Source organism: Myotis myotis, unplaced genomic scaffold (genome assembly GCF_014108235.1).
Source record: "Myotis myotis isolate mMyoMyo1 unplaced genomic scaffold, mMyoMyo1.p scaffold_m19_p_40, whole genome shotgun sequence".
Lineage (NCBI taxonomy): Eukaryota > Metazoa > Chordata > Mammalia > Chiroptera > Vespertilionidae > Myotis > Myotis myotis.
The window spans coordinates 564918-585964 of NW_023416347.1; the positions used below are offsets into that span (position 1 = coordinate 564918).

At 49.9% G+C, this 21047-nt stretch overlaps 2 protein-coding genes across 3 annotated transcripts in view; both read right to left on the minus strand.

Annotated features, from left to right (window-relative positions):
* Positions 1-10216, minus strand: part of HOMER2 (homer scaffold protein 2) — a 67537-nt gene extending 57321 nt beyond the window's left edge. Inside the window, exon 1 of one of the 2 annotated variants that reach the window (XM_036306318.1) lies at positions 10023-10216. In XM_036306318.1, the coding sequence (XP_036162211.1) occupies positions 10023-10118 (96 nt within the window). In that variant the 5' untranslated portion in view covers positions 10119-10216. The remainder of the gene's footprint in view (positions 1-10022) is intronic. The other variant, XM_036306315.1, reaches the window with a different exon arrangement.
* Positions 10217-17752: 7536 nt separating this feature from the next.
* The window catches only part of CUNH15orf40 (chromosome unknown C15orf40 homolog), a 77049-nt gene continuing 73754 nt past the window's right edge, over positions 17753-21047 (minus strand). Inside the window, exons 10-11 of the transcript XR_004967165.1 lie at positions 19617-19649; positions 17753-18606 (exon numbers count right to left, since the gene is read on the minus strand). The gene's annotated coding sequence lies outside the window, so the exon portion shown is untranslated. The remainder of the gene's footprint in view (positions 18607-19616; positions 19650-21047) is intronic.

A 21047-nucleotide genomic window follows, 5' to 3' on the forward strand; every position in this document is an offset into this window, starting at 1 on the left:
ACACAAGTCGTGCTCATACTTCCATTGGCCTGCACTGGCCTGGTTGGTAAGGGTAGGGAAGACACAGATTAGGATACTGTGTGGACCTAACCTTGCATTATAATGAAATGTTTTATGGGATAAACGGAATAAAGGGGCCTGGGCCAAGTATCCAGGGTGCACAGAAGACAGGTAGATCAGGCCAGGTGACAGCAGGCTTGAAATGCAAACCGATGAGGATGGAGTCATGAATCATTGCCACTTTGATCAACACCTAGCAAGTAGCTTACATCAAATACACAACACGCGCACAGATCTGAAGGCTACCACTGGGGTGAGAGAGGTAGAGGGTCACCGTTTCTTGAATGAATGAGCAGATGAACACACAGATAATCAAATGAAGGCTTCCCTGGCCAGCAAAACAAATCCTTAGTCGGATTCCCACAGCGGGGAGAAGCCCTTGTTTTTTTTTTGTCCACGCTGGCACCTCCCCGTGAAAGCAACTGGTTGGCAGACTGGTCTTCTTGTTGGCATGTGTGGGTCAGCTCTCCTGACCTTCCCTGTCCTCTGGCCCGTGAGAGTCCTCCACCAGCACTACCCGGGAGGCTGAGCGACATGAGGCAAGGCTTAGAGGGCACACCTCATATTGTCTGGGCCCGCATGACAGGCACTACTCAGGACTGTGAGTGAGCAGCTGAGGACTGGGGGAGTGCCCGAGGGGATTAAAGATGAGGGATGGACTGTCTCCAACCGGGAATACCAGACGGTACCTGCCAACCTACCACCCAAAGCAGAAATCATGATGGGGGCGGTGGTGGTGGTGGTGGTGGTGGTGATAAACTCGGCCACCACTCTCTGAGTACTTACGTGGCAGGCATTGTGCTAAATGTTTACACACATTTTCTCATTCAATCCATCACAGAAAAGATCAAGTTTACAGAGAGGACTTGTCCAAGCTCACACAGCCAGCCCAGGGGCTGGAGTTTCACCTGCCTGTACTTCCCCATCCTCCTCCCCACACCACCAGACAAGAGCCCTCCATGACAATGAACTCACAACTTGGTGAGACAGTCAGTCCTACCTGCAGTCTGCACAGAGGAGTTAGAGGACCGAGCTGAAGTCTGCCCTGCCGCCACCTCCACTGGGAGTGCCTTTTCCTGCCCTGTGGAGCCTCAATACCTTTTCCCCAAGACGACCTTCTCCGTCACCCCTCCCCCAAGACGACAGAAGCCAAAGCAACTCTCCTTTTCTCCATTTAACTGAACACCTCCAATTAAAAGCTCTTCCAATTAAAGATCCCAAAAGGGACCCAATGCCCAGGCAGCAGGGTCTGCAATATTCCTCACTAATTGGACCCCTGTGGACGCCCCTGCACCCCCACCCCATGACCCACAGATGAAACTCCCCCAAGAGCTGCAGGAGAACAAAGGGGCAGCCCCTTAGGGGCCATCGGGACCAAGATTTCCCCAGCTCAAGGCAGAGAGAAAGGGGCCTGCCCAAGCCCCTCCTGTGGTTGGGAGGCACCTCTGTACAAAGGGTTTCTCTCTCTCTGTCTCTCTCTCTCTCTCTCTCTCTCTCTCTCTTTTTCTCTCTTCTTTCTTTTGGTATGTTGTGCTCAACTCATGTGAGCTCTCCACCTTTTTATTTTTTTAAGAATAGTTTACTGATTTTTAGACAAAGAGTAAGGTAAAGGGGGGGGGGGGGGGAGAGAGAGAGAGAGAGAGAGAGAGAGATGAGTATCAATCAGCTGCCTTCTGCATGCCCCCTACCGGGGATCAAGTCTGCAACCCGGGCATATGCCCTGACAGGGTATCAAACCAGCAACCTTTTGGTGCACAGAACAACTGAGCCACTCTGGCCAGGGCAGTGAAGGGTTTCTTGAAGCGTGGCTCTCAGGCTAACTGTCCTGGCTGGTGGTAAGGCCTTATCCTAAGCTTTTCTGCATGGGGGGGACACCATGGTCCCCACTTCCTCAGAGGAATAATAATAAGACTATCAACCAGGCTTGTGAATTTTTTTTTTTTAAATTATCTCTAGTTGTTGACAAATTTCTAAATGTGTTCCCCACAGGCATATTTTTATTCTAATAAGCTCATCTGAAATAGAATTTAGATAAATCCTACCAGGATGAGACCACGTGACGAACAGCACCCCATGACGGAACTCCTGGAGACTGTCGGGCATTTAGCAGAGACTTACAACCTGACGCTCCTCCCACACAAAGCGCACCCCACCAGGAGATGGCTCCTGATGCCCGTGCGCACCTCCCCTCCTGTAAGTATGACTTGGGGCAGCCTGCATGCAACACCTAGATGTGCAGACACATGGCAAGCCATGCTCAGAGACCATGCATCAAAACCAGAGCGAGTCCAGCCGGCGTGGCTCAGTGGTTGAGCGTCGACCTGTGAACCAGGAGGTCACAGTTCGATTCCCGGTCAGGGCACATGCCCGGGCTGCGGGCTCGATCCCCAGCGTGAGGCGTGCAGGAGGCAGCCGATCCATGATTCTCTCCCATCACTGATGTTTCTATCTCTCTTTCCCTCTCCCTTCCTCTCTGAAATCAATCAAAATACATTTAAAAAAAGAAAAAGAAAACCAATGCAAATTAGAAGTTTTGTGCCTGACTGCTTTATCATGCTTCATTTTACTCGCTATTTTCATTGGAAAAAAACCAAAGTCCAACTTTCAAGATCTATAAGGTCAGGACTGGCGACCTCTGAGATTTCTAATCCTCCGTAAATGCTTTTTCTCCAGGGCCAGTCTGGTTTGGGACTGCTGTTAACTTCATGTGACGAAGGTGAAGGAAGTTTTTCTTTTCAAATGGAAAAGGAGGTCCTATCCGGACCCCATGTACCAAAGGATCGTCTTTTCCCCAAAGGTTTTGTGTTGGCTAAGGCGATAGATCGCAGGACTTACCTAGGTTTTGTGCTTCTTTAAATTAAAAAAAAAAAAAAAAATTGGCTTACAACTGAAGCAGGGACTTTAACGTCCTTCCTGTACTGTCGCTGCCCATCCTCACGCCAAGGGGATCCTGTGAGGGAGGAGGTGCGAAGCCCATCAGACAAAGGGCTTTTAAAGCGGAAGAGGCACCCAGGTCGGGCACGGTGCCTTCTGCTGGCACAGAGCCTTCTCACCCAGGTCTGCAAGCAGAATCTTCCTGCCTTGATATTTCCAAACAAGCAGAAACAGCTGGGCCCCAGTCCACCAACCACCCTTAGCAACAACGGCGAATCCTCCTGTTCGCACCAAGATTCACTAAGGAACGGTGACTCACCCAAAATTACAGTGCCACCGCGCACTCCCAGTGTTCACTGGCATCTTGGTCTCTTCCACTGTTTTTCTCTTTCAATCATTCATTTAAAGCCAACCACGGCTTTAAGGGGTTGTCAAAATACCTTTTTTTAAATTTTTTTTTAAAAAAATATACCCTGCCTTGTTCCAGAAAGGATTTAAGCAGGTCTATGAAGATGTATAAAATCAGGCAAAATGACAAATTGGAAGTAGGTGTGGATTTAAATAATGATGTATATTTATAGTTATTGGCAAGAAAAAATGTCCACCCAAGGTATCTTAAGTTAAAAACTTGTGTTACAAAACAGATGTATGATATGATGCCATTTTGTAAAAAAAAAAAAAAAAAATACACTTGCTCTATGTAGACATGCATATCTCTAAACACACGGACATATATGCACGGGGAGAAGTCTGCAAAGACAGACCAATGATTGCTGATGGAGCTTATCCCCAGCGACATGGACTGACAAGTAATTTTCACTTCTTTCTTCATGCTGTTATGTTTTAGTATGAACATGTAATATTTTTATAATCAGAAAAAAAGCAAAGCTATTTTCATTTTGTTAAAAAAAAAAAAAAAAAAGGGATAGGTGAGAAAGAGTGAAGGCAAACAGGGGAGAGCCATAAAACTGAGCAAGGGAACGGATAAATCTGCTAAAGGTGACCGTACATTGGACTGTACGTTCCCAGGAGCCATTACAGAAAAGAGAACTGGTAATTTACACAAAATCACTGAGTGCGTTCACCACAAACAAACCATCCCTGTGCCCTGTGCCCTCCCCTCCAGGGGACCGTGGCGCCCTGGGCTCCAACCTAAAACCCTCAAAGCCAGGAGCCTCCGGGCTGTTTCTAACCAGAATGATGGCTCTCCCCAGAGTAAGAGTCAACCCGCAGAGAGTATCCATTCATTCCTGTCCCTCATTCATTCAACACACGTCTACCTGGCGCCACCCCCTTCCCAGTCCTGTGTCTTTCTCCAGCTCTGACATAAGGGAGCTGGCCGTCTAATGAGCGTGATCCTAAATGCTAACAGCCTGCCCAGCACCTCCCCATAGTGTACGGATCCCCAAAGAGCCGGGCACCACCTCTGACACCCTACGGATTACAACGCTGTGTTTAAACTCACACATAGAGCTGGTGTTTGCATATGTGGCTTACCTCCCCTTATAAAACTACTAGAGGCCCGATGCACAAAATTCGTGTAAGAGTAGGCCTTCCTTCCCCCGGCTGGCTCAGCCGCCCTTGCAGCCCCGGCTTCAGCCGGAAGGTCGTCTGGAGGGTCGTTCTGCTGTTCAGTCGTTCGGTGGATTTGCATATCACGCTTTTATTATTATAGATAAACCCCGCAAGGGCAGGAACTAGCTAGTCGGTCTGCTCACCCTGGATCTCCAACAGACTCTCCGATTCATTACAGATGAAGAGAGGGAATGACCCTTAGAAAAGTGACGTCTAACAAACCCACAACGGGACCAAGAGAAGCCCAGCTCCCTCCGTGTGTCTGAGAGACTGTGTCTATTTTCGTCAACACGAACTGCAAATAAAAGGCCATAAAGTGTAGGAACCGCACAGTCCGGTGTGATTCAGGAGGAACGGAAAATTGAAGGAGCGGGATGAACGTCAGAAGAAAGCATACCGGTATAGGTTACTGAAAGAAGGCCCAGGTGTTAGATAACCAAGATTGTGGCCTCCGTGCATTGCAATGTAATCTTGGCTGAAGAAAACAAGTGTAAACTGAAGCCAAACAGAAATACAGTCGATCTTGTTTGTAAACACTGACAAAAATCAACGAAAAGTCACCACAGCAGACAAGCCGGCTTTCCTGTTGGCCTTTCGCAGGCAGGTAAAAAGACAATTTACAACCCCAGGGCTTGGATGACAGCCGATGGCCTGAACACTCACCCCGCCACAATAAAAGCTAAATGGCTTGCTTTATCATTAAAAGAAAATGGCACCCAAATATGATTTCTTTCTCTCTTGGCCCTTGCAACTCTCAATTAAGCAAGCTACAGAAAAGGTGATCCAAAAATTATCACAACTCCAGGCCGGCGTCCAAGCGAGGCTGCCCAGCACATGCAGGCATTAACTCAATCAGAAAATATTTATCGGGGGCCTATTCGGTGTCAGACACTGCTGGGTGCTGGAAAACACGGAGGGAAAAGGTAAGACTTTATCCTTGCCGGATGCTATTGGGGAAGAGATTATACGTCAGTAAACAAAGCCCAGATGACTGCCGTGTGCCCTGGAAACAAAGGTGTGTCTATGTTAGCGAGGAATGGGGTTGGACAGGGAAGACGGCGCGGGGGAGAGTTCGTAGCAATTGGAGAGCCTGTTGGCTGATGTCGAAATCTGAAGGAAGAGAAGAAGGTATTTTCGGAGGCAGGGCAAGAGCAGAAGGAGCAGCAAGCTCCAAGACCCTGAGGTGGGGCCCGGAAAAGCCAAGGACAGCAGAGGGCAGTGAGGGCTGGGCGGAGGGGCTGGAAACGGCGGAGATGAGGCCCGGGCCTTGATGAAGGGTGTATTAGGAAGAGAGAGGTGTGATCTGTGGTTTTAAAAGCCAGTCACTTGAGATCTAGTGTGGAAAACGGACTGGAAGACCACCCAGCGTGGAAGCGAGAGGGCATGTTCGGAAGTTAGTCTGGGAAGGAGACAGCGGTGGCCAAGAACAGAGTGGGAGCTATGATCACGGGGAGAGGCGAACGCACTCCAATCTGCCCTGGACATCATTCAGAGGTCGGGACCCACTGACAGCCTGGACGTGGGGCCGGGGGCAGGGGGGGAAGGGAGAGAAGAATCCAGGATGACTCTTTTTTAAAAAAAATTTTATTTTATTGATTTTTTACAGAGAGGAAGGGAGAGAGATAGAGAGTTAGAAACATCGATGAGAGAGAAACATCGATCAGCTGCCTCCTGCACGCCCCCACATGCCCTTGACCGGAATCGAACCTGGGACCCTTCAGTCCGCAGGCGGACGCTCTAGCCACTGAGCCAAACCGGTTTCGGCTCCAGGATGACTCTTAGCAAGTGAATGGATGGGGAAGATGGAGGAAGGAGAGAACGGAGAGGAATCAAGACCTTCAAGCATGGTCCAGAGTAGAAGCCCACAGGACACATGGACTATTAGCGTGTAGTTGACAGTTGCAGCCATGGCGGGGGCAGAGGACATGACCTAAGAAGAGAGTGCTGACAGTAGAAAGGGACCAGGACCAGCAACACCACCATTCAGAGGTCAGGCAGGGGAACAAGCAGCAGGGAGCCCAGAAGGAATCATCAGGAAGGATCCACCCACGAACAGGAGAGTGGTGGCAAGAAGCTGGGAGGGGAGTTGCTTCGAGGAGGAGGGGGTGGCCATTGTGAGGAACGTGGCTGGGAGGTAGAGTAAGACAAGGACAGAGCCTGGCCACCTGCAGGCCATCAGTGACTCTGAGAGGTGGGAGCCTGAGCCAGGCTATAGATTGTGAGGGGTGAGCAAACAGTGGGTGAAGAGAACGAATGGAGACAGTGGGTTTGGACATGTCTTTTATTTTTTTAAATATTTTTTTAAATTGATTTCAGAGAGGAAGGGTGAGGGAGAGAGAGACAGAAACGTCAATGATGAGAGAGAATCATTGCTCGGCTGCCTCCTGCACGCCCCACACTGGGGAATGAGCCCAAAACCTAGGCAGGTGCCCCGACCAGGAGGTCGAACCGTGACTTCCTGGTTCGTAGGTCGATGCTCAACCGCTGAGCCACGCCGGCTGGGCGGGACATATCTTTTGAGATGTTTTCAGGTGAGAGGGATCAAGGAAGTGGAACAGAAGCAGGAGAAAGACGTTAATAAGAGCAGCTAAAGCTGTGCCACCCCTTATGGCAGCCACTGGCCACCTGTGGTTGTTTAAATGTAAATTAAAATTAAAAATTCAGGTCCTCGGCCACTCCAGCCACATTCCCAGCGCCCAATAGCCACGTGTGGCTGGTGGCAGCCATAGGGGGCTCTGCAGACATAGGGCGTTTCCCATCAGCACAGGAAGTCCTACTGGACAGCACTGAATTGAAGCACGTTGTATACCGATGGGAAGGAGCCTGGAGAGAGGGAGGTGGAAGATGGAGAAATGTTTTCCTGAGGAGGTGAGAGGGGAGGGGATGGCCAGTCCCCCGGGGAGGGGCGGGGTTCTGGTAGGCAGGACCAGAGGAGGGACTGGCCATCCCTTTGGCAGAGCAGGTGAGAAGGAAAAGGCAGGGCAGCTATACTGGAGGCTGCAGGCGTGGTGGGGAGGTGAGGCTGTCCTTGGTCGTGGCTCCTCTTTTGTCACTGAGAAAGGAGGCTACATGCGTGTGTGTGTGTGTGTGTGTGTGTGTGTAGGAGAGGGGGGTCTGGGGAGGGAAGAAGGTACGAAAAAGCTGCCCTGGGGCGTGAGGACACGGACTTACTGGGGAAACCACACACACTGGGAAACATTTCACAGAAGGGAAGCAGGACACAGGGACACTGAATGAGGAAAAGCGTCTTAGGCGGGGAGAGGTGAACTCAGATTTTTTTTTCTCTTAGATCCTGGTTGTGTTGACAAGCACAGCCACAACGAGGCTGCAGGACCACAGCGAAGTTTCCCGCTGGCTGCCCTTTCCCGGTTCTCCCTCCTCCGTCCCACTCCAGTCTCAGGGAGAATGGCAGGGGTTCTATTTTCAGTTAAAATGGTTCCCTCCACCCGCCTCTGTCTAAACTGCTTATCCAGGCCTCGCTCCATCTCAGCTTACAGCCCTGGCTGGCTTGTGCATTCCCATAAATTATAGAAGTGGACGTATTAAAAATGGCAGAATTAGGCAGGAGTTCCAAACAGCCCTCACCTATAAGCAGTGAGGAACAGACATTCATGGATGACAGTAACACCACACGAAAGACATATCCCACGTTTCAACAAAATCCCCAAGCTACTCCTCCCTGTCTCTCCACGACAAAAAAAAAAAATTATTCTCTAACATTTTCTTTATGAGTAAACGTTTTCATTTCCACAGAACTATTTGATCTCAACCAGTCGGAGTTTCAATATTTGTTTTTGAGCACGCAAGTGTGCTGGGTCGGTTCTGGATTGGCTGAGGGGGGTGGGGGAGGGACAGGGAGTTAAAATTACCAGATCCCTTTATCTCCCATCTTGAGATCTACATTTGCCAACTCCTTCCCATGCTTTTTTTTTTTTAAAGTATGAAATCTGAGAGCTGCAAAGGTTCCCACTGCTCAAAGAACAGCCCTGTCACAGTCTATCGGGGGGTCACTGCTTCCCAGCCAGGGGGCCCCTGGTTAAAGCTCCCCGTTTCCGTACGGGTGAAACCCCTCGAGTCTGCACCAGTGTCTGAGGCACATCTCCTGGCCCCTCTCTGTTCCCCTGTCCTGCTCATGTTGGTCCGGAGCCCCCATACTTCCCTTCCTCAGTATTCCTCTTGGCCTGCCTCTGGTTCCTTCAAGCATGGTGCAGACCCCGCAGATAGCGTTCGCCAGGTATAAGGACTCCAGAAACTTTTCTGGAGCCAGGCACATAACACCACTGACCCACGGGAGCTGGGTCCAGCCCCCAGGACAATCTTTTTTTTTTTTTCTTTAACATATATTATTGATTTTCTGCACAGAGGAAGGAAGAGGGATAGTTAGAAACATCGATGAGAGAGAAACATTGATCAGCTGCCTCCTTCACACCCCCCACTGGGGATGTGCCCGCAACCAAGGTACATGCCCCTGACCGGAATCGAACCTGGAACCTTTCAGTCCGCAGGCTGACGCTCCATCCACTGAGCCAAACCGGGGGGCCCCCAGGACAATCTTGCCCCTTTCCCCTCCTCGCCCATCCCATACAGGAAAGCAAGCTCTCTAGAGTCTAGAGAGCTAGACCCACAGAGCACAAGTCTTTGGGTCATGATAAGGCCGCTAAGCGCAGCAGCAAGGGACAGATTAAGGAACTCTGATTCACTTGCACCCCCGCCCCACCCCCCGCCGCTCCCCCTCCCCCGCCTCCATGGTCAGACTGTGGCTTCCCTCTGCCCACACACAGTGTCCCTCTACTAATATCAGCTGACCAACCTGGGGGAAGGTACCAAACCACTTCAGGCCTCAGTTTCCTCACCTGTGAAATGGGCGTAACAGCCGTTCCCTGAATACGGAGGTCCCATCCTCCAAGTGCACTCACAACGGGTGAGCAAATGTAAGGAGTTTAACTGCTAGCAGCACAGTGGCTGGCTCCCTGACTCACGGCGCCTACTACTCTGAGCGGCGCCTGGAGAGATCAATCCTGCTTTTTAAATTACTTTATAGACTCAGAAGCATTAGTCACTTCGACAGAGTATGTCAACTTCTCTCCTGAGCATCTCAGCGGCTTCCAAGACTGAAGCCTCGCCGAGCTCCTCACCGACTGCCATCACCCGCAGCCATCGCCAACAGACTCCAAGTCCACCCTCCCTGTGCCCGGGGGTTATTATTATTTCCTTTCCAGGAAAATTTAGATTTCCATTTTGTTTGTAAGAAACCCGATCGTGGAGAAGGAGGAACTGCACCCACACTCGCAGGCACAGGCCCTGGAGTGGACCGCGCCCGGGAGCGAGGGGATCGCCGCATGGCCGAGGCAGCAGAGCCGGCCGGGCGCCGATCCGTGCGCGGTGCCCCGGCGGCTTGGGGAGATGGGCCCCGGGCCCGGGGCGGAGGGCGCGGGGTCGGTGGCGCGCTCGCTCCAGGCTCCGAGCGGACGCGGCGGAGGCCCGCAGCCCCCCAGCGCGGCGGGCGCACTCACCCCATCTCCGGCGCTCTCCCTCGCCCGCGGCGGCTCCGACGGGGCCTCTGGCGCTCGCTGTCCGCCCGCCTGGCAGCTGCTCCCCGCGCAGCACATGCGGTCGCCCGTGCGCGCCCGGCTCAGCCCCGGCGCTGCTCCATTCCGCGGGCTGCGCTGCTACTGCCGCCACCGCCAGGCGGGCAGGCGGGGGCTGAGCCGCCAGGGGCAGGGCAGCCGCGTTCGGGCGGTGCCCGCCCCGCCCCGCCCCTCTCCTTACGTAACCTCGTGGCCCCCAGGCCCTGCGCCCAGCCCAGGGGCGGGGGGTGCCAGCGCACCGTAGCAACCGGCCTCCCTGGCAGACCCCTCCCCTTTGCGATTTTGCATCCGTGCGCCCCAGCTGTTCGCCCCCCAGGAGCTCCGCCGCGCAGTGCTGTCAGGGGGCATCCTGCCTGCGTCCCCCAAGTGGAGGGGGCCCTGTCGCTCCCCTTAGTTTGCAGGTGAGGGCACGGAGGTCCCAGGAAGGGGAGCGATTGGCTCAAGGTCACACATTCAGGTCAGAGCTGGGGTCTTCAGAATCTGAGATGGGCATGGGCATGGCCATGCCCCTCAAAGCCCATCTCATCTTGCTGGGTGCCTCAGGGGCCGGCGGAAGCCAGCTTGGCAGGAAGGACCCTATCCTGCAGCAGGTGTTCTGGGCTCTTCCCCGAGAAACGATGGGAGGTGGGCTCCTAACGAGAGGGTAATTAATCGCTTTTAAAAGAGGCTTGATCAGGCTTGTCCTTATTCTCAGAGCAAGGAAAACTGAGATGACAAAAGTGGAACCTGAATCAGGGCAGCACTGGGACTACCCCAACCCCAGTCCACCCTCTGGGCCTTCCACAGGGGCACCTGCTGAGAGCGCACCGCCTGCCCACCAGCCTGGCATCTCAGGGCAGTAAGACAAGGAACAAGCACACCGAGCAGGGCCACCCTGACCCACTATGACCTCTCCTGGGACCACAACTTTACCTGCTAACCCCCGAAGTTTTTTTTTGGGGGGGGGGGCACTGACAATTGATCAGTAATTTTCACAATGACAAATCTCATCAGGTCACACTTAAAACCCTCAGTGGCTTCTTTCCCACTGTTCTTGGGATGCAGACCAGGATACTCAAATGCATACAAGGCCCTACCCCATCGCATCTTCAGTGCCCTCCCCAGCCTTTTTGCCTCTCAATTTCCCCCTTGCTTTCCGCACGCCAGCCAACTGGCCAGCCTCCTTTCAGCCCCAGGACCTTTGCACATGCTATTCTAGAAGTCCAGGAAGATTTTCTCCAATCCCTTTGCCTAATCAATTCCTACTCATTCTTTAGATCTGTTAAATTGCCACTTCCCTGTGAAACCCCAGACAAGACTGCAAACTCCTGTATTTTTTTCTTTATTGCATTTACTGTTATATTTATACAATCATTAGTTTAATATGTCTCCCAGGCAAACTCTATGAAGCCACATCTTTTTGCTCATATTGTATCTCCAGTGCCTAGAACTGTGCCTGAAAATCTTCCAAAAGTATTTGTTGAATGAATGGATAGCGAATAGGCCAGGCCACAGACATACGCAATTGGGCTAGTGTCTGTAAGCTCACGTTTAGAGCCAGGGAGGGATAAACCCTTGGTCCTGGAGGAAACGTATCGATCACAAGCTGAATCCCAAAGACCAAGGCGGGGGAAGTTCCTGGCAGTGACAAAGGAGAATAAATGGCAGGAGCCAGCTCTGCTGGTGTGGGGGTCCCGGAAGACTGATTCGGGGTATAGTGGGGCCAAGAAGTGTCCAAATTCTGAACAGGAGTTTCCTTTTCTCGACTGATGGGAAGGGCACACCCACACTACCTTGGGAGGATGCGGTGATGCGAGCGGGTGGGGCTGCTGCACACCTCCAGCGGAAAGCAGGGCAACGCTGCAGGTGGGAGCCCACAGGAGGTGAAATACTCCGTGGTTAAGTGGCTGTCACTCTGGGTAAAGGCTCTCACAACAGAATGAGGAGAGGAAAGGGTTCATCAGACAGAGTTTGGAAATGGCTGCCCCTCCTGTCCCTGTGGGGAGCAGCCTCCGGGCCCAGGGGCATTCCCAGACACCAGAGCCTCGTCTCAGCTTTGGGGTTAGTATTGCATCATCCTGAAATCTTTCTTAGAGAGAGGCCACTTCATTTCCCTATCAGCGCCTCCCCCTCCATTGAAGCCAACACAGTCAGCCTTTTCCTGTGGAAAATCTCCCATCAGCATGGTCGCCATGGCCCCAGTTGTCAAGGGAGATGATGGTGCAGTGACTTCTTTCAAGAGGCCTGATTTAAAGGGAGAGGGAAGTAAACGTGTTCGCTGGAGGTTGCGGCGAGGCCAAGGAGAGTCTTTTTAGGCCAACACTTGAGTCTCCCTTTAGGCTGAGCAAGAGGACCCAGCGAGGGGGCCAGAATGAAAATGTGGGAAAGGGGCAGTCCCGGGGGGAAGGGAGGAGTGAGCCTCAGAGCCGGGAGGCAGCCTGAGGGACGTGCCTGCTGGGCTACTTTTCCTAAAGGGGCCAAGGACTCCTACTGACCATGCGTGAGAGGAGGCGGGGGAAAGCTAAATCTGAAACAGCAGCCTTGGGAAAATGAACACTGTTGTTGGGATACATAGATCCAGAGCTGGGGATGAGAAGAGCAGAGATGCTCCCAAAGGTCTGGGCGGCCAGGCCTTGACCAGCACCAGCTCAGGCACCAGGGATCCCTGCTGCTCTGTGTGGGCCGCGGAAGCTTCCAGAATCCACCCGCCAGGCACTGCCCATTGGTCTGGAGCACATTCTGCACTCGAACTGGGCGGGTCACATAACCATGGTGGCTCACCGGGGCGCTCTATACGCCTGAGAAATGAAGGAAATGGGGCAGCTCTATGGTGCCCTTGCTCGGTGCTGCCAATTAATCCTCGCAAATACCCCAGTCAGAAAAGCACTGTGCACCCTCTGTGCCCACGAGGGTAACTTCCATGTCTCTGCTTCTAGTCTCTCCAAAGCTTGCTCCTAGAAATAGCTGACTTCTGTCTGGGGCAGGGAAAATACAAGAGAGCCTAGAGCATCTTGTAATGCCAGAAAGTAAGGCAGTGCTCAAAAAAAAAACAAAAACAAAAACAAAAAACAAACAGCCCTAGCTGGTTTGGCTCAGTGGATAGAGCGTCAGCCTGTAGACCAAAGGGTCCAGGTTCGATTCTGGTCAAGGGCATGTACTATGGTTGCAGGCTCCTCCCCAGCCTGGGCCCTGGTTGGGGCACATGCAGGAGGCAACCAATCGATGTGTTTCTCTTACATCGATGTATCTCTCTCTTTCCCTCTCTCTAAAAATCAACAGTAAAATATCCTCAGGTGAGGATTAACCAAAACACACACACACACACACACACACACACACACACACACACACACGAGGATAAGGGCATGTCAAAGGGATACAGGAGGCAATTGAAAGAGCTCTCAATGGCCAAAGCTGGAACATGTGAGCAACACCATAAATAACTGTAAGCATGATAATGCAAAATATAAATGTACATAAGTCCATACTGATATAAATTACTAAACAACTGGAGACAAATCTTCCCTAGAGAATAATTCCAAATAATATGTGTAGATTCTCCTGCCTCGGGTGGAATGTAAGACCCCCACACCCCTATCCCCTTGAGAGTAGGCTGATCTTAGTGTCTTAGTGATTTGCTTCTAAAGAACAGTGTGTGGGACAAGAGACATAACTTTACAGTGAAGAAAGCCGGCAGACCGCCCCCCCCCCCCCCTTGACCCAGTGATCGAGGTCAGCATCACCAGGGCTAAACGATGCTGATATCACACTCCTTCCGATAGGATGTGATGGGATGTGTACCTCATCTGCGTGATATTTCCCCCTAAACCCACAACCCCAGTCTAATCAAGAGAAACACACCAGACAAGTCCACCCTGAGGAGCATTCGACAAAACACCTGACCCGTCCTCCACCAACTGTCAAGGTCATGAAAAACAAGGGAAGACTAGGAAACTGTCACAGGCCAGAGGAGAGTAAGGAAATGTGATGATGAAATACGCATTGGAGCCCTGGCTGGTTTGGCTCAGCGGATAGAGCGTTGGCCTGAGGACTGAAGGGTTCCAGGTTCAATTCCAGTCAAGGGCACATGCCCGGGCTGTGGGCTTGATCCCCAGTAAGGGGCATGTAGGAGGCAGCCGGTCAATGATTCTCTCTCATCATAGATGTTTCTCTTTCTCCCTCTCCCTTCTTCTCTGAAATCAATAAAAATATATTTTAAAAATAATAAAATGTAAAAAAAAAAATACACATTAGATCACAGATTAGATCCTGGGAGAGAAGAGGAAACTGGTAAACTCCCACTGACGTCTGGAGTGTAGTGCCCGGTGATGTGCCAGTGTTGTGCCTTCCATGGGCAGCATGGCTGTGGAAGATGTTAACAAGAGGGGGAACCGCGTGAGGGGTCTATGAGAACTCTTTACTGTCTTATAACTTTTCTGAAAATTGAGAATTGCACCAAAATAAAAAGTTTATTAGAAAAGAAAGTAGCCCTTGGAGTCTCCTGTCTACCAAATCCTCCAAGCAACCGAGTCATTGGTAAGCACGCGAAACCCTGAACAAGTAACTCCTCAGGTGACACCTGGGACCTGAAAGTGTTCCTCACTCAAAGCAAGCCACTGAAATCGTGCTTCCCCATACATTTTTTTAAAGCCTCACCCGGGGACATGCTTACTGATTTTAGAGAGAAGGGAAAGGGATGAGAGAGAGAGAGATAAAGAGTGAGAGAGAGCCCTAGCTGGTTTGGCTCAGTGGATAGGACTGTGGACTGAGGGGTCCCGGGTTCGATTCTGGTCAAGGGCACATGCCCGGGTTGCAGGCTCAATCCCCAGTAGGGGGTGTGCAGGAGGCAGCCAATCAATGATTCTCTCTCACCATTGATGTTTTTATTTTTCTCCCTCTCCCTTCCTCTCTGAAATCAATAAAAATATACATTTAAAAAAAAAGAGTGAGAGAGGAGAAGATAGAGAGAATAACACTGATCGGTTGTCTCCCATACACACCCCGACCAGGGATAGAATCCTCAACCTAGGCATGTGCCCCGACTGGGAATTGAACCCGCAACCTTTTGGTATATGGGATGATGCTCCAACCAACTGAGCCACACCGACCAGGGCTGTGCTTCTCCATTTTATAACTGCAACCCACATTAAGAAGTATATTTTGGGAGAAAACCAAGATGGCGGCATAGGTAAACACCGGAGTTTTGCTGCCTCGAACAACCACTTCAAAAATACAACTAAAAGACGGAACGGACATCATCCAGAACCACAGGAAGGCTGGCTGAGTGGAAATTCTACAACTAGAAGGAAAGAGAAAAGCATACCGAGACTCAGAGGAGGCGCAGTGCAGAAGTAAAATACTGAGGTGCGGAGGTGCATGTGGAGTGGGCTGGCAGCTGAGGGGGCGGTTGTCATTTTCAATCGGGAGGGAGTCTCAGGCTCTGAGCTCCAGTTCCAGGCGAGTCTCTAGGGACCCAGACTCATATGGGAGAAGCAGGACTGTCTGGCATAGGTCGGAACCCGAAGGCAGCTTTCTCTCCGAGGGGCTTGCAGTGATTACCCGGACACTGAGAAGCAGAGCCTCTGAGGGCAAGTCTGAGAGCAGCCATAACTGCTAGCCCCACCCTGTTGATCCCGTGGGACCTGCCCCACCCAAGTCCTGCAGGGAGGCTTTTGCTGAATAGCCGCAGGCAAAGGCTAGATTAGCACCTCCCTAGAGATCCAGGAGCCAGGAAGCCCAGAGGTCAGAGTGGGACCATCCAGTTTGCAGCTCCCTGGAAACATAAAGGACACACTCAGGGGGCAGACTCAGTGAGCACCAAAGCCCCACTGAAGCAAGTCTTGCCCCAGAGGAGTGTCTCCAGCACAGAAGTTCTCCCACTGCAGACACAGCTGATCCTCACAGCCAATTGGCCTGGAGGTCAATTCCTCCCAGTGATAACTACAACAATTAAGGCTTAACTACAACAAGACTGTGCACAAAGACCACAAGGGGGTGCACCAAGAGTGTCCTCCTCAAGTAATTGGGGAGGCTGAACCACTGGGCCCTAGAGGACACTCAGCACAGAAAACCACTTTTTCAACACAGGAAAGCATAAAAAATGCCGAGACAAAGAAACAGGACACAAATGAAAGAAATGGAGGAAAGCAAACTGCTGGATATAGAATTCAAAACCACACTTTTAAGGTCTTTAAAGAACTGTGTAGAAGCCGCCAATAAATATAGTGAGATCCTCAAGAAATCTAGTGAGACCCTCGATGTTATGATAAAGAACCAACTGGAAAGTAAGCATACACTGACTGAAATAAAGAATATTATACAGACTCCCAACAGCAGACCAGAGGAGCATATGAATCAAGTCAAAGATTTGAAATACGAAGAAGCAAAAAACACCCAACTGGAAAAGCAAAATGAAAAAAGAATCCAAAAATACGAAGATAGTGTAAGGAGCCTGTGGGACAGCTTCAAGCGTACCAACATCCAAATTATACGGGTGCCAGAAGAAGAGAGAGAGCAAGATATTGAAAACCTATTTGAAGAAATAATGACACAAAACTTCCCCTACCTGGTGAAAGAAATAGACTTACAAGTCCAGGAAGCACAGAGAACCCCAAACAAAAGGAATCCAAAGAGGACCACACCAAGACACATCATCATTAAAATGCCAAGAGCAAAAGACAAAGAGAGTATCCAAAAAACAGCAAGAGAAAGAAAGTCAGTTACCTACAAGGGAATACCCATAGGACTGTCAGCTGATTTCTCAACAGAAACTTTGCAGGCCAGAAGGGAGTGGCAAGAAATATTCAAAGTGATGAACAGCAAGAACCTACAACCAAGATTACTTTATCCAGCAAAGCTATCATTCAGAATTGAAGGTCAGACAAAGAGCTTCACAGATAAGAAAAAGCTAAAGGAGTTCATTACCACCAAACCAGTATTATATGAAATGCTGAAAGGTATCCTTTAAGAAGAGGAAGAAGAAAAAGGTAAAGATACAAATTATGAACAGCAAATACGCATCTATCAACAAGTGAATCTAAAAATCAAGTGAATAAATAATCTGATGAACAGTATGAACTGGTGATTATAATGGAATCAGGGGCATAGAAAGGGAATGGACTGACTATTCTTGGGGGGGAAAGGGGTGTGGGGGATGCGGGAAGAGATTGGACAATAATCGTGCACCTATGGATGAGGACAGTGGGTGGGGAGTGAGGGTGGAGGGGAGTTATGGTGGGAAAAAAGAGGAACCAATGTAATAATCTGAACAATAAAGATTTAATTTAAAAAAACAAACACGCATGAATCTGATATACCAATATTTTTAATTAATTTTAAAAATATACAATTACCCAGACTTAAATGAAATCCAAGCACAATATATACTTTATCTACTAATGTAAAGAATATACCTTTACATTTCCATTTTTAAATAAAGAACAAATATGAAAAAAAGTATATTTTACACTGCAAACCAATACATACTTCCACTTTATCTATAGTTATATTACATAAAACGGAAACAAGTTATATATATAAGTGAAAGTTTTACAAAACAGTTCTTATCTTCTCGCCTGCAAAGCATTCTGACATTTTTCATTCTGTTCTATTTTTAAAAGCTGTGCTGCTCACAACCCACTAAATTGATTTCAAAACCTATAATCTGTATTTTTTTTCTTTCAACAGCAAAATGAGGCTCACCATGTACACATATAATGTTATTATTAGTGTGTTCAGATTTCTGATACTGCTGGCTGGTCCAGAGACTTTGAACATTTTTCTCTCTTGACCATTAGACTTCAATTCTTTCAGCTGCATATGAAACAAATGTCTTATGAAAGCCATTAAAGGGATAACTATCCGGTATTATGCAGCTCTTAGATTATAGTTTTGAAGACCATATAGCAACAGAAAAAAATATTATTTCAAACAAATATTGATCACCTACTACGCATCGGGTACTGTGCTGGGCACTAGGGATAAAGTGCTCAGCAAAATAAACACCGTTTTTTGGGGGTAAAATATATTAGTCAAATAATCACACAAATGTAGAAAGTATGATCTGTGTGAATAAAGGAGTCCTAATGTTGGCTGAGAGGGCTGGTGAGTAACGGCTTCTTTGAACAGGCATCTAAGAAGAGGCCTGAAGAACAAACAAGCATTAGCCGGGCACAGAGTGGAGGGAAAAGGTCCCAGGCAGAGGAAACTGCCCACAGGCCTGAGGTGGCACAGAACTGGGCAGTTTTGTACACGGCCATACCACCCTGAACGCGCCCGATCTCGTCTGATCTCGGAAGCTAAGCAGGGTCGGGCCTGGTTAGTACTTGGATGGGAGAACTGGGCAGTTTTGAGGAACCGGAAGGAGGCTCCTGGGGTTAGAAAGCTGTGAGCCTAGCAAGGCATGGGATGGGTTGGGAGGCGTACACAGGACCCTGCGGCCAGGTTAAGGATTTGTGATGTATCCAAATGCTCCGGCAGGCTGGGGGATACCATGATCTGGCTTCTGTTGTTTTAAAGATCACCGTGGCTCCTAGAAGAAGACATAAGTAAAATTATGCAGAGTTAAGAGGCTCTAGGTGGAGCCCAGACCAAAGATAAGGGTAGGGATGGAGGGAAGTGGATTACAGATTAGAGATATATACTGAAGTCTGACTCAGCAGGTCTTGGTGATAGATTGGACGTGGATTATGATAGAAAGCTATATTATGATATAAAGAAAAAGTATTAGGTATGATGTATGTGATATAAAGGAAATAATTCTATGTGATAGCTGTGCTGTGAGTATAATTATGTAAAAACTACTAGCATGTATGGACAAGGCCTGGAAGTACAGGAAATGAAAACTTTGATTTGTTGGAACAAGCAGAAGGAATATAGGATAGAAAACACAATATAGGACAAAAGCACAAACACTGAAGTCAGAACGGGGCTACCTCCCAGCTATGCCACTATCTCTGTGACACCGGGCAAGCTCTTTTAACCTCGGTAAGCCTCCTTTCTCTAATCTGTAAAATGGGGATCCCGCGTTGGACTGTTAGAAATATTACATGAGATAATACATGTAAAGTGCTTAGCTCTGTGCCTGATACGGTACATTCCCTAAACTGTAAGTATTATTACAATTACTGGCTATAATGGTGGAACTGGGGGGAAACTCTTTATGGTGACTGAATTAAGACTGGTATAATGGTATTTATATAGTCAACATTTTATTTTATTTTATTTTTTTAAATATATATATTTTATTGATTTTTTTACAGAGGGGAAGGTAGAGGGACAGAGAGTCAGAAACATCGGAGAGAAACATCGATCAGCTGCCTCCCGCACACCTCCTACTGGGGATGTGCCCGCAACCCAGGTACATGCCCTTGACCGGAATCGAACCTGGGACCTTTCAGTCCGCAGGCCAACGCTCTATCCACTGAGCCAAACCAGTTAGGGCTATAGTCAACATTTTAAAATGTAGAAGTGTTGGTTTGAATATTCTGAAACTGTATGGAACCAGCACACATGCTTTCTGCCAGGTAACACTTTGCTCACCTGTGTCCAAAGCTCTCCACAACTTCAGGGCACCTGAGGGTCAAAGAAACAATGGGTGGTCCCTTTAAGATGACACCAGGTCAATAAGGGATCAGCAGCCCCTTCTGTTTCCAATCCAGCCAAGGCCCTGCTCTTAGAGCAGCGGTTCTCAACCTGTGGGTCGCGACCCCTGAAAATACATCCTGCATATCAGATATTTACATGACGATTCATAACAGTAGCAAAATTACAGTTATGAAGTAGCAATGAAAATGATTTTATGGTTGGGGATCACCACAACATGAGGAACTGTATTAAAGGGTCGCGGCATTAGGAAGGTTGAGAACCACTGTTAGAGAGACAACTATAAAGAGTCTCCTCCGGTCCCTACCATCAAGGGCTTCCCTAAGCCTATCTGTCCCAGATGCCCCGGGGATTCTGAGCCTTCAGCCTTCCATTCAGCCGGAACTGAGCACCTATTCTGAGCCAGTCTGCCACCTCAAACAACCGAATAATCAAAATGTAACGTAACCAGTGCATGAGATAATGACTCTGCCTGGGGAAGGCTTCAAAAAGGGCGATCTCAGCAGGACCATGAGGGACAAAAGGGAATTTCAATTCTGGCAAATAGACCAGGACTCGCTAAGGCATTAAAGGGCTTGACTCACATGGGGATGACAGGGCACGTCCGGGGGTGGCTCTGCAGGGTGTGGTGGGCAGTGGCCAGGCATGAACCACACGGTGAATGACCCTGAGGGCCTGATTCTCTGGGGGCCACAGGGAGCGCGTGAGAGCTCCCAAGCAGAGGGACCCTGCCTGACGACACCTCCACTGGGAGAGCTGCAGAGCCGGCCCAGCTCCGAGAACCCAGGGCGGGGAGAGTGAAAATACACGCTCTCACTCCGTCACCTCCCCCTGGAGATTACAATCACCCCGAGTCTTGACAAAATGACAGTGGCAGGGCCCCACCTCCAGAGAGAATGATTCCACGGGACGGGTGGTGCCCAGGCCTCGGTAACCCTCTGAACTCCCCAGGCGGTTCCAATGTGCCGCTGAGGGTGAGAAGCCCTGCTCGGAGCCCACAGGCCTAGGCACAAGCAGATGGGCGCCCGGAGCGCGGAGCCCGAGTGTGGGAACAGCAGGAACAAAAGGCACACACTCTAGCTCGCTGGCTGGGCATTCTTGAGACTTTGGGCTCCAGAGGAGAACTAAGAAACCCCAGGACTTTGTGGGGCCACGGAGGAGCATTCTAAGGCCTGCAGCCCCTCAGAGAGGAATTAGTTTTACATGGATCCGCGCCCCCGACTGGCAGCCGCAGCAGAACCCACCTGCGCCTGTTTGTATGTCTGGAGTCGCTGGGCTGGGGCAGATCGGTCACGTGAGGAGAGACCCCGGAGCCATGTCTGGGGCAGACTCATCAAGACTGAGGATGGGGCGCCCCAGGTGCTGCGC